The sequence below is a fragment of the Ptychodera flava genome, chromosome 9 (assembly GCF_041260155.1).
Source record: "Ptychodera flava strain L36383 chromosome 9, AS_Pfla_20210202, whole genome shotgun sequence".
NCBI lineage: Eukaryota > Metazoa > Hemichordata > Enteropneusta > Ptychoderidae > Ptychodera > Ptychodera flava.
The window spans coordinates 2,216,812-2,229,671 of NC_091936.1; the positions used below are offsets into that span (position 1 = coordinate 2,216,812).

Below are 12,860 nucleotides of genomic sequence, written 5' to 3' on the forward strand. Positions count from 1 at the left end.
GTTGTCCAACATTTACATGTAATTGAGGCTGAAACTAATTAGTTTGTGGCTGTTGAACAATGTAGAAAGAGTAGGTGTGTATGTTTGTATATTAACAGTGAAAGTAGAAATCTGTGTGATGAATGTTGATTTTAAAATTCCACAACAACACCTAGTGATAACATAGCAACCAGAGATGTGTGAAAGTCAAAGACAATTTTGTTTGTTGCATCAGACCTAGTGATAAATTTCTCCTCTATGGCTTGACTATAATGACTTCCTTGCTTCACATTTACAGAACTTGTGCGTGAATGAACACTATTATTAACCTACACTAAAATGTGTGACAGAGAAGGGCTCCTTTCAGTGTCTATACTCTTGTTCACTTCCAAAACCGCTACATGCAAAAGATGACACAAAGAGTTGAAGCTATTTGAATTAGATGAAATACAACCAAGCTTTGCAGAAGGTGAAATTATTATCCTCTATAGCATTTTAGTTGTTTACAAGCATAAGCCAAGGACTTACTGCACACTGAAGATTTTATGAAATGAAATACCTTACAGTAAGACACTAAAATGATTAATCTCTTCACAGACTGTATAACAGTAACAAAACACATAGGAACATATATGGTCCATGGCTTTAGAGCAACTTACACTGGGTTGATGGTTGGTGAGTTTCAAATTGACTGTTGTATTATGTATTTACCAAAACTGCAGGTGTGGGCACAGTACAGTCCCCATCTTAAAGACACTATTCATGTCTATTGTTATGGTTGGAATTGCTTAAACTACCTCAAATGCATGCCATGAATATACTTCAATGCTTTCCATCCCTTTCACTGGCCGTAAATATAAACATTTGTATTCTTGAAATCCCTCAAAGCTTGCGCATCAGAGTACCGTCTTTTTGCAAACTGACCAAGAACTGAATGGAAAAGAAGTGACTGGAATAATCAGCTAAAGCTAGGTGTGTATGGTAGAGCAAAGAGCTGCTAGTAATTGGACAAACATTGAAAGTACTCTAGCACTTTAGTCAGTTTGGTGGTCAAAATGGAAGAGCTTTGTAATTATATGCAAAACTTCAGAGAATTTTCAAAGATGGCTGTGTTGTACAGAATTATAGCTATGCGTGCACTAACCACCATGAAAGAAATGTCACTACAGACAAAAATATAGTTACATGTACTTAATTTTTGTTGTGATGAAGGGCAAAAATGCATCCATGGCGTCATACAAACAAAGTTACACAAAGCTAGGAAATAGTTGTTCTTTGCAGTACATGTATTTCTTTACAGTACCGGTACATATATTACATGTAATTCTTGATCTGTGATCTTGACTTCAATGTAACTTCAGATACATCAAGACATGTAGACATATGGTTTACATCAAACTGAACAGAGAGCTGATTTTCCACTAAGCCCTCCTATAGTAGCACCAACTCACTACACACAGCACAAAACAAGTTAGAGCCTCACAATTCCCAGTAGAAAGTAAGAACAAACAATGGAACACTACGTTGAACCATAGACAGTAGAGAATACTGTCTATGGTTGTACTGTTACAATTATAGTCTATGTTAGTCTGACAACACTAACACATGGTTCCTATGTGACATCTTGAATTTTAAAATACAAATGAATGTCTTGTAGCAACACTATTATGTTTCATAACCAAACTGCCTCCCTCAGCTTACTTATGAAACAATTACAATGTACAGTTTGTGAATTTTGATGTAAAGCTAGGCATCTCTCAAAAACACAAAGTACAACTGTACTAATTTGAATGCTTCAAATCAAAGTGTACACCAATGTCTGCAAATAACCCAGTGAAAAAAACAGACTTGATAGTTCATTTGCAAGATACATGCAATGTAATATTTCTGACAGAGTGACAGATTGTACATGTACACGATGTTACAAGTCCATGCATAGTTTTGTATTCAAGATGATGAATGCACTTCAACTGAAAAAAGGTTTGACTTGGCTGTAAAATTTAATCACCAGCCGCACCGGGCAACTTCTCCTGAAAGAAGCTTTATGTAGTGAATTCAGGGTCGTACGAATAACCTTAGTAGCAATGTTTCAAAGGATAGGTACATCTGAAAGAATAACTGTGTTAGGATTCTAGAAATGAAAGGCTAAAAAATCAGTTGAGACTGCACAGTAACATGAAGTGTTCCACACAGTAGTCGACTGTGACTGTCATGAATTAACAGCACCATGCACTGATTTGGGCGTCTCTATACCCCTTGATAGTGTATAGTGACTGGAGTAGGCTATAATTGCACCTATTCATGGTTTATGTCTCTCCAATAGTCAACCATAAAGAATGCTTTAGTTGAGGTTTGCAATAGCCATATAAACATCAAGTTGAAAGAATACTTTGCAGACACTAAAGAAAACACACTGATTATTCCCTTGCTAATGTTATATTAGTGCGTATAGGTGAATGAAAGCTGCAAAAAGAGCACCTTCACAAAAATGTAGGTACTTTTTCACACAAGGTGGATTTGTTTTATTCTACTAAGAAACCAACCTAGACAATGTATTGAAAAAGTCTGATAAACAAAACCCACGATGAAACCAGACTGAAATTCAAGCTAACAAAACAACATTTGTATTATTGCCTTCTGCTCAAGTGTTTTGCACATGACTAATAGCTAGAAATTTGCACCGGTAAATTGCCTAGCCTGACCACTACATAATGCTGACTGGGTCAACAATAGAAAGTATGTGGGTACTGATGACAGTACATTCTACCAGGCACTGGTTTGTGATATCATATGAAAAGACACCTTTCAAAAAGTCAACTGTTGACATGCTTCAGTACAGATCTTTTCACTTGACTTATGACTTGAGAATTCATTTTATTGTGTATTTCCATGTATATTGCTTTCAGAATAACCACCTCTATCATCTTATCAGCAATACCCTGCCGTACCACTTTAATTCAGCCATACATCTAAATATTAACCACTGCCTTCAGAATCATTTCAAGTAAACATCAATTCAAAAAAAGGAAACACTGAATTGAAGACTAATTGCCCTTTTGATTTCTACATAGTCTTGACTCATGTTACACTTGCCAGCTTTACTCCACTGACCATGCCCTGATGTGCTGGCTGAAATTTTCCCTGAAAGATGGCTTTCATTGATAATTTGTCATAATTTAAACATACATCTACACATACATCTACACATACATACATACATACATACATACATACATACATACATACATAAATACATACACACAGATACATACAGACGCCACTGACTCACCATATAGGCTCTTTTTGGTATTTATAGGCATACCAAACACGAGCTAAAAACCCTTTTGTAATTTTCTGATTTAAAGCTGACATATAGGCTACCTCACAATTAATTTTAGACTGACTTGTTCATTTATTTAAATCAGTAAATATCCATTCCTTTTTTGTAATAGGGACAGACTGTATGAGGCCTCAATGGGGTAGTTTGAAGTAAATCAATTGACATAGCCACCTTCTGGATGCAGAAGACACATACTGCATCTCAAAATGTTTTTGCTGATGCTTAACAACAAAACCAAATGAGTATTAATATGCTAGATATTCAATGATTAAAAGAGACAGTGACATGTTATTATTGCATAAAGTTGTTTATAATCAATTTCACCTGTTGTTTCTATTGCTAATTATTCATGCATGTGTTGATTTACTGGAGATAAACTGTTATGCAGAATCAGCAAACATCAAACAAAGCTTTAGCACTCTCTAGTCTGCATTTGGTTCTTCCAGATTTCTCTGAAGGTGTAACGGAATATACAAGAGAGAATGAGTCATATGATCTGCAGGCTACAGTCTCTACCCTGGCTGGCACTTCAACTCATGCATTTATGGATGGATTCATTAGCAGTCCTTGCAGCTACATCACAACACTGTCTTATATTCTGATTTGTAAGAGAGTTGTATCAAAATTAATGATTTCAAAGCCTGACAATGATTAGACTGATTCATCACAATTAGTAAATTCAAAATGATGTTGAATGACTTACTTTTCCTGATTGTACCCTTCACCTATATTGATTTGTCACCGGAGACGCTGACACCAGTACAGCTATTTCTGAAAGTTTATCTATCTGTTTACACATTTGTAGGTATATTATTTTCAAAAACGTCCTTTTCAATAAAAGTTAGTTTTGTTGTGTATATGTGTTTGGAAATGAAAACTAGGTGAAGTGAAGCAAAACACGTTGCTAAGATTTTACAGAATAACAAGTACGCTAGTATGTTTGTCATCTGTTTAAAGTCAGTCTTGCATATCCACTTTGAAGGTCTACTGATGTTAGTAATATGTAGCTGAGGTGTTCAGTGTCACACTTTACAAAATATAAACATTAACCAGGTGGGAGTTCTTCCTTAATACACAGAAAACTGATCTGGGTTTTAGAACATTTTGTGCTGCAAGCCAAAGACGGCTTGGTCTGTGTGAGTGCCTGACACTGAAAGTCAGGACTTTGTTCAATGATACAAACTCACCGGATATATAATCTAGAACTGTTTAGTTGCTCATCTTTGACTGTACTGTCTCTACAGAAAGAAATATCCAATACCTCACAATAATATCTACTGTATGCTTAAGCTAGTGGAAATATTTCATGATGACAGGGTCCAGCAGTACTTGTCAGAGAGCATGTTGACCGGAACATTGATTATTCCTTGTATAGTGTATTTCTGTTTACAGACTTTGTGTCTGGACATCCACATGGAAATCACACATGGTCATCCCCTGGGTCATCCATACACCATACCTATTTATCTAATTGAAAATTGATGCACAAAATGTTACTTCTAGCACTAAAGGTAGTCAAATGTTTAAATCATTGAACTCTAGAAATCCATGACAAAAACAATATTATATCATGTGTAACATACTAAATTCCATGTTTCTGATGAACACATAGCAGAATTATTTGTTCCAGGAATGTGACATATTACACTAAGTCAGGTCCAGAAACTGATCAACAGAGTTACATGCAAAATTGTCACAAACATTCTTCCAAATACAATGGTTTTATACGTGTAATTGACATGCTAACACAACTGTATGGTATTTCACAAGACTGTCGGATTTGCATTTGTTAAGTAGTATCAGACTTTCATGTGAATATCCAAATCTTGTGAGTCATTACAGATTATAACTTGCAGGATAGAGCAAATGTTTTGTCTTTTCTTAAGATGCAAATCACAGTCATCTCTATACCTAGCTGCATTTCAGAGTAACAAAGAAAATCTGCATAATCCAAATCTCAGCTTTGAACAAAGTCTAGCCACAATGCCTTCATTACTTTCTTTGCCGCCGAAAAAACACACCAGACAAGAAACATTGCTGATAGGACCTAGCATGTAAATCTTCCTTGCATGATGTTTTTTCAAGGTTGTATATTCTGGGTTGGCTAGAATCAACATTCTTGAAAATGGCCTCCAAGCCAAGCAGAATGAAATTGAAAGACTGAATTTACACCATCAGCAGACTAAAACTTATGGTGAAATGTGAGAATCATTCATGAAATCTGACAACAGAAAATAATCAGTTGGCATTGAGAATCACGGCGGTTGTGTCTTCCACAATATTGTTCCGCCATAATGACTTTCAAGTGTTAAAAATTACACAGTGATTCACAAGCCAAAAAGTCTAACCAACATACAATTTCCTGGCAGAAAGTTACAGTACCGAGACAGGATATAAACAGTAGGAACTGCCAAGTAGATCAGATTTCTTCAAATGACAGGAAATTACTGCCATGCATTAGTTACTCATATTGAGGTGTCTATCACACAATATCCTATCAAATACATTACAGCACATCTATCTGATGCATGGAAAGTTATAAATTTTTCATACAATGTTCAATATTTGTGATTTTATATGTGAAAAACAGCAGTAAAATTCCATTCTCATTTTATTGTCCTATTCTGTAGTGATAGCAAAGTTCAACTACAATCATTGTAATAGTTAAAATTCTTTCAAATTCAGCAAGTTAATGATGAAATTCTCTATTTTTTCCTTACAAAAATGCTTTCCAAATAGTGTTTATCCAATAAAACATTTCATAAGTTTCTGTCCTTAATTCCACACTGAAACAATCCAAAATAGTCTGCAATCACTTGTCTGGAAATGCCCAACACATGTTGAACACATCCGTCTGGTCAATATTTAATGAATTTCCGTAGTACAGTTTCATCATTTGAGAATTAATCTATTTCATAAAATGACAATGTGTTTGTGACGGTCTAGATGATATTTAGCTCTTTTAAGGTTGAGGTCCAAATAGAACTTATAACAGTCAGCTAAAGGTATCTAAGGACCAATGAACTTTAGGTTTGGTTTTATAATGATCATTTCATTGCCATGATGTTTAGTTGTGTTTGTGTGCAGTGTAGAGAGATGATGTAGTGATATTTGTACCCAATGGAATAATTGGAATAGAATAATTTCAAAAAGTGTAAATTTTGATAAGAGAGACATTGCTTTGGTGAGGAACTAAAAATCATCACAATAGAAAAATGTATGAAGAGTTATTACTGTTTTGAAACAGTTGTAAAACCTACAGTTATCTTAATTGTATATCCATGTTCTTGCTGTTGGAAAAAGTTGAAAGATACTTTCAAAAAGTAGCTGTAAATTGTTAAGAAGTCAAAAATTAAAACCAACTTTTTACTCTTTAACTGGTTAACCTTGCATTGAATTAATGACTAATCGCAACTACACAATGAAAACATCAACTGGTAAAGTCTTGTGCAATTGATCCTATCAATATTACACGTGTCATGTTCTACTTCAAGTTCAAAATTTGGTGGTTAACAATGTCTCACTTCCTTCCTTCTAGCAAAGAATTAAACATTAAACTTGGTGTATATTTGGACACATTTCACATATTACTGTTAAAAAACATTTCCGGGGGAAAAAGTCAGTATGTCCGGATGTCATAAAACTATATAATTTGGCCTACGTTAATCATCAGTTCTGCCTTGGAACGTTTTAGAAAAGTAAATTTTGAATGGGTCGATTTCGCCGCTATTTAGACACGGTCATTTCTGTGCAAAATTGTATGAACAAACGTTTACGCTTGTAAGAGAGCGGAGATATGTTATATATGTAGGTTGTATTTGTTTCGACATGGCCGTCTAGTTTGAGAAATGTCAGTATCTTTAGATTATTTTTTCAAAGATAGGCCTATTCTATATACATTTTTTTTCTGGCGGAAGACTTACGAACGTAGATCACTCACAACCAATGACTCTGCGTCAGTATCATGAACAAAATTGAAATGAATAAATGTTAGTTTGATATTCCGATATAATCATGTTCTTGTCATATCTTCGTAAATTATCTACAGTAACCTTTCTACAGGTTGATTAGTGTATACAGTTCTACGATACGAAAGAATAGAAATTTTAGTAATACGATGTATATACCCAATATATTTAGATCTACGATGGTGGGTTGTCTAAACCAGTGTACTTTCTGTGACATTACGGCGCTGGGGAAGTCCGACCAGATACCGAATGCTACGACTATACCGCAAAGCAAGGACATAAAATTCGTGAATATTCCGAGGCGTCATCTCTCTCCGTATGAAGTCCTATATTGTCATATTATTGAACAACTCAAGCAAAGTCACATCGGTACTTTCACTGCAGTGTTAGTGAACACATATCCGCGCGTCTTGCACCACAAATGCACAATATTCAGAATATTCTGAAATTTGTGTCCACTAACTCGCCAATTGAAATCTTAAAACATTGCATACAGTTATCTACCGTTAACTGTTTCACGCTTTTAAATAGTGTGAACAGTAGTGTAAATCATTATCTTTAAACAAGGTCTCAAAGTACATAGACAATATATTAAATAAAATAATGTTTGGGTTATTAGATGGTATAATCGCAATCGGTTTCCCGTTTTCGGCAATGCCGAAGTTTATCGGTAAAATAAATAACATAAAACGCAAGCCGGTGCGAAAATATGGGAGGCTATCATTTTTATGTGGAGCGTCTACTTGACAGACACAGCTCGTGTGTTATTTTTAATTAATGCGCCCGGTGTGACCTTAAACACTCTGAGAAAATGGTCTGAAAATCGAAACCAGTAGAATGGTGTGAGCAAACACAATGGTATGGTGTATTGTGAAGACTCGATCCAGTCTACTCTGTACTCACAACACTTACTTGGACGAATCCCATGGTATCGGGTCAAGTCGCACCGAACACACGTATTGCGCACATATGGCGAGCAAAAGCAATATCACCGGTACCAACATCATAAATCCACAACACTTCTATATGAATTCTGGTAGTGCTCGGATGAAACAGGAGTCCGCAGCAGCAGACAAATTCGATCCGCGAAGGCTTCACTCGGGAACGACTCTTGTACCGTGAGACTATAACCGACAATGCCCTCTTCAATGTATCATTTCTTCCAGTCAATTAACAAAATAGTCACGCCCACTTGAACGCGAGGGATGCCGGGTACTTTCAAGGCTTGGTCCTCGGCGCCAGTCCTATATTAATATCACAAGTGTCGTTAACACACCAGCTACTGGAGTCCTTGTCATCCTTAGCGGCGATATTTTCTTTAGTTGAGGAAGATATCGCCTGTCGATTGATAGCGATTGATATCTATCTATCACGGAGAGAACTGGCACGCCGAAAGTAGGCTTGCAGGGACTGTGGCTAACCGTCTATGTCTAGATGTCTCGTTCTGTTGCGAACTTGACTTGAGCTTACTGCCTCGTAGTGATCTAATCTAACTTCAGAGATAATTCCCAGTTTTCCTCTACACGGCCTCCAGCTCCACCGTCAAGGATGAAATTGAAATAAAATTTGTTGAACAGCTGTGTTGCCTCTTTCACTCACTCGTTCACCACTCAGAAGGTCTGGTCTCTGGACAGGTAAAGTCTTAGCAGGTCAGCCGAGAAGACAGTATTCTTGGGGTGACGTAAAGGATGATATCGCCCTCACCAATCATCGCATTGAGATGTATATCCACACTTCATCTTTATGACTACCACGGAGGTTCAAAGATACATGCAACATGAGTTACGTCAATTATCTGCCATCCTTGTGCATTTGATCGTGTCAATTTTCACATTTCACTATTTCCTTCAATCAATTTCAATCCTGCGTACGATGCTGTGTGTTCCGCTACAGCTAATAGCCCCGCTCACTGTGGTGAGCGGGGCTATTAGCTGTAGCGGAACACACAGCATCGTACGCAGGGCACTATTTCCTTCAATCAATTTTTGAACAGAACCTGCCCCGTCTTTATACGGAAGAATAAAACACTGATGCATACTCCAAATCTATAATTTGCAGGAATTTCACACACTACCGTTAAAATGAAACAATTTATCGCGGGAACAGTAATTTCTATAGGATGAAGTAATAGTGTAAATCATTTTGCATCATTTGCTTTACAACGAAGGCAAGTCCTGCTATATCGAAGATGAGTGTCAACTCTCAATGCATGAGGAATTTTTACCCCTGTTTTTCAGGGTCTACGCATACACCTAGGTACATCTCACAGGTGGGACGCGTGCTGTTAGATCTAGCATCTGTTTATGAAATGTCAAATTTATATATTTATGTGATTTTTGCCATATCAAAATTTTCATGTAATTTCACATAATCGTCAAGCAGAATTCGAAGGAGGTGACATAATTGGGCAACTGAATCTCATCATAAGCGTAGGGCCTATAGCAAATGTTGTAAAGCAGAAATGACGACATGCTACTAAAAGGTATCAGCAAAGAAAATTTAGTGAGGAATATTTCCTAGACAATTACTACTATGACCCAATGACATCATCCAGGATTTTTGTTGTTTCGTAGAAATAAAAAATTGCCAAAGTTTGTACGTTCTAAATGGCGATAAATTCTTGGAACATGCAACCTTTACGATCATGCAATTCAAGACATCCTCTCTCACTGCCTCCGCACGCAATTGTTTTACCATAAACTCAACAGCTGCAACATTTTAATTCGGATAAGTTTTTACATTTTGCTATACCGGTTATACATACATTTACTTTGAAATTCTTGTAAAATCTTTGTCCCATGTGTATCACTAACATTCCTAAAATCAATATGGAAATATAATTTAGGCAGAAATGACTTGGGGGACTAAGTTTAATGAAAATTTCAATGAAAATATTAATTACGCATTTCCATTTTAAGCGGTACCGGGAAATATAGTCGGTTTCCCCCAAATCATATTGAATTTTGAATTCTGGCGAGAGCACGTAAAATAAAGAGATTTTAACTGAGAACGCGGTATACTGTCGTCGTACTATAGCCTCTGGTGTCGGAGGACACAGTTGATGAGAAAACTGATACCCAGCAAACCCTCCCCGTCGTTTCTTTTTTTCATAAAAGGATTTCAAGCACCACGCCATTTAAGATATCGTATCACATCTTTCAGACTCTATCAAATGTGCTATTTTGATCCCCTTTTATGAAACACAAAGTACGTTATCACATTTTCTATTCTGAGTTGCTAGTCTATTAAAATTAAAATTTGATCTCAAATTGTCAATTCCTAAAAAACCCATCTACAATCCGTTATACTATTTTTCAGGTTTTTTTTCCTACAACGACAAATAAACTTCAAGAGATTATTGAAATCCTCTTTAACCGACTTGTCAGGAAATACTGGTAAGGTTTGGTATAGTTTTTCCTGGATATAATGGCATGCAGTTGAACAAGTTTATTTGGTCCTTTTCGAGGCGGAAGACATACCGCAGGCTATGAGTCACTGGTGCGTATGCGTTTTACAGTAAAGTGCTCAACGTTGGTGGCGCTTTACTGACGCAGGCCAACATTTTAGGGACTGCACGTCGGTGCTCTTTGTGATCATTGAGGTAGCTCAGTCTCCAATATTTCAGTCTTGTTTGTTTATGAATACATACATGGATTAAATTACAACTGAAACATGAAGATATATGTTTGTTATTTACTCTATGTAGGCCCCTATGTATTCATAGACACCCCCCAAAAAAACAAAACAAAAACTTTGTAAGAAAAAAGTTATATTGTTTCCACTATGACACATACTTTTACATTTACTTTTCGTCCTATTCATCCACTTGCCCTGTCAGTTGCACCACAACAGTCCCTACAAATTTTGATTTTCTCCCGGATGGTTCACCAAATCATTGCTTTAATAGTTATTCAAAATGGTAAAATTTTATTCTATTTTCATATTAAATGGCTTCGAAAATTGAATTCATTTTGGTTTTTACTTTTTGTTTTCAAAATTAAGATTATTTTCGTTATGATTTTCATTTGATTTTGTCGTCTGAAATGTAAATCATTTTCATTTTGATTTCATTTTAATTTTCGTTTTGATTTCAACTTTTGTTTGCATTTTGAGTTTATTTTTTCATCTTAAAATCAAATTTACTTCAATTTCCATTTTCAGGCTTTTGGCTTATCTCGTTGGCCATACTACAAAACCGTTGTTGTTGATATACTTTGTATGTATTCTTAAACAAACAAACAAACAAACAAACAACAAGAAAACATCGGAGATCGATTTCCCGGTGCTCACACTTCTGAGCTCAGCTATTCTCGATCACGCATCATTGGTCTGAAGATGTCGTGTAACAATCGAAAAGTTGAAAAAAAACCTGCAAAATAATAATGATTTTATGGTCAATTTGAATTCGAAAATGATGTACTCATTGCGTAAAAGAAATACATGTAATCTTAAGGGTGATCGAGTCACTAAATTTTTTACCAACAATTTTCGTTATTTTTCTCTAACAGTAAGACTTATATGTGAGGATAAGATTATGATAAAAATTCAGTATGTCACCAGACTAATTTAGCAGCTAGAAGGATTTGAAATACACCCACTTTATCCCATTCGAATGATATAAATTATGAATCTCCCGTAAGTGTTGCCCAACCCGATATATTTACTTTCAGCTCCTTTCTTGAAATGCTGCACTTATTTTATTTACATGTGAACCACATTGAATAATAATGAAATAAATGAAAGTTTTAGCTTTTTTCGCTGAAAATGTGCATAAGAATTTAAATTATCACTTCTCAGACCTTCCAAAACAACAGTTAAAGCTATTGTAAACTTAAAAGTAATGACAAAAACGCCTCATCCATACTTTGTAGAATTATTCATTTCCAATCCAACAATTTTGTTTATTTTCACATAAATTATTGTTCAGATATTGCACATTATATGCATGAAATAAAAATATGGGGTCACCAGCCTATTTACAATGCTACATCGCTTAACATCACATATGTGAAATGGGAAAAATCACAATTTGATGAGAAATAAGCTTAAGCTTATGTCCTTTTCAAATTATTTTGTTGGGATTTTTAGATACTTAGATAGGCCTACTGTAAGTATATCGACATTCAAACATTTAAAACTTACAACTCGAAGATAATATGATGTTCATTCAATCATCACTAACAACGTCCGCTTTCATGCTAAAAGCTCTTGCAATAAGTTATATGAAGATAGGTCTCCATCAAAACCACTGTGTAATTTTTACTGTGAGCACGGCCGGTCCCGTACAGTGGACGCGCGCGTAGTAGAGTGCGCGTTTTGTTGTTTGCAGCTATGATCCCCAAGTGACTCGACATTGAAAGCCGGGCACACACAGACCGAATTGTTCAGAAGGGGTGACAAGAACAGCTGTTATATTTGCTTTCTGAAAACAACCGTTACATTTGCAATTGATATAAACATAAATATGACAGCTAGAAATGATTTCATGTGCCTCCTCGGTTGCGTCACCTATCACGTGCTTATCAGACACTGTCAGTCGAATCCGAAATCCATGCCGAATTCAAAGCTTGGTT

General features: G+C 35.9%; 1 protein-coding gene across 2 annotated transcripts in view; it reads right to left on the minus strand.

Moving 5' to 3' along the window:
- LOC139139737 (ephrin-B2-like) overlaps window positions 1-8,933 on the minus strand; it is a 46,592-nt gene extending 37,659 nt beyond the window's left edge. The window contains exon 1 of one of the 2 annotated variants that reach the window (XM_070708602.1): window positions 8,200-8,933. In XM_070708602.1, coding sequence (XP_070564703.1) covers window positions 8,200-8,294 — 95 coding nt within the window. In that variant the 5' untranslated portion in view covers window positions 8,295-8,933. The remainder of the gene's footprint in view (window positions 1-8,199) is intronic. The other variant, XM_070708603.1, reaches the window with a different exon arrangement.
- Between the last annotated feature and the right edge of the window lie 3,927 nt (window positions 8,934-12,860).